Source organism: Apis dorsata, unplaced genomic scaffold (genome assembly GCF_000469605.1).
Source record: "Apis dorsata unplaced genomic scaffold, Apis dorsata 1.3 scaffold_137, whole genome shotgun sequence".
In the NCBI taxonomy this organism is placed as follows: Eukaryota; Metazoa; Arthropoda; class Insecta; order Hymenoptera; family Apidae; genus Apis; species Apis dorsata.
In genome coordinates, this window is record NW_006263429.1 from 911,038 (window position 1) to 912,397 (window position 1,360).

The window sequence follows — 1,360 nt, forward strand, 5'->3', positions numbered from 1 at the left end:
GGTCAAACCACTTCACAACTTATTCTCTAATATTAATAAGGAATGTTGTAGTTTGGATATTTTATATATATATTTTTATATAACATAATTTATTTCTATTTCCTTAATAAATATATTTTTTTTATTCTTTTGGTCATTTCTTCAATTATTTCACAACTTACTTCCTAATATTAATAAAGGGTGTTGTGGTTTGGATATTTTATATATTTTTTTATATAACATAATTTTTATTTCCTTCATTAAATATATTCTTTCTTACTGTTACTTTTCACAACTAATATTAATAATAAGAGGTGTCATGGTTTGAATATTTTATATACTTTTTTTAAATATTACATACACTCTATAATAGTTTTCTTTTTTTGTAACATTCATACGGTCTAATTATAAGATATTTACATTATATTAGTTACGAGTTTGATCAAAATGAGCGCGTAATGAAATTTCGAGATGAGCGATTCTTTCACTTACCCTTCTTTGCGTGCAGAATGTCCGCAGGATCCGGTGGCAAGGCCGTACAATGACTCGGGCTCAAACTGGGTTGCAGGGATGGAAATGGGCTGCCAGCTCCAGATGGATACCTAAAGTGAAATAAAATTTAGAAATGGAAAGATCTCGGTTTAATTCCACTCTCTGTCTTTTGTTGCTTTTCAAACATATATATATATATATATATATATGTCTCGTTCCTTCTCTTCCTAACAATTTTATAATTTTTCTCTCTCTTAAAATTATAATTAATTCAACGACAAATATTATCGTAATAATTTATGGAAAATTTGAAGTGAAAATGAACTGCCCCCCAATTAATTTAATTTAATTTAATTTAATTTAATTTAATTTAATTGATCTCAAAGAATATAAACCCACCATGGATTGGGTCGTGGCCATCCAGTGGTTTGCCCATTGAGCAATCTCAATTTATCGTAAACGCTCTCGGCCGGGCTACCAGCACCTACCCCGACGCCAACAGCGGCCACACCTTGCTGCTGCTGCTGCTGTTGCTGCCGTTGCTCCTTCTGCGCCGCCAAATTTCTCAACACCCTGTTGATGGACGACACCTGAAAATCGAACAGACCAACCACATACTTAATTATATCACAACCATCGTTCTTCTAAAAAAATATCCCTCCTAATCCCTCGTAATCCACTTCATCCCAATCTTCCTATTTCCCCCATTTAAATTTAATAACCGAATAACCGAACTTAACTTAACTTAACTCGATAACAACCTTGTCAACCGTTAAAAAAGAAAAAAGAAAGAAACGCTTTCAGAGTGTAACAAACGAGAGAAGAGAAGGGAATACAATATTCGCGATTCTCTCTCTCTCTCTCTCTCCTTTATGACATTGAACGGGGG

General features: G+C 33.2%; 1 protein-coding gene across 1 annotated transcript in view; it reads right to left on the reverse strand.

Moving 5' to 3' along the window:
* Positions 1 to 1,115, reverse strand: part of LOC102679732 (paired box protein Pax-6-like) — a gene marked incomplete at its 5' end in the record, with an annotated part of 54,779 nt that extends 53,664 nt beyond the window's left edge. Inside the window, 2 exons of the mRNA XM_031509310.1 lie at positions 472 to 581; positions 871 to 1,115. Of these exons, the coding sequence (XP_031365170.1) occupies positions 472 to 581; positions 871 to 1,115 (355 nt within the window). The remainder of the gene's footprint in view (positions 1 to 471; positions 582 to 870) is intronic.
* Between the last annotated feature and the right edge of the window lie 245 nt (positions 1,116 to 1,360).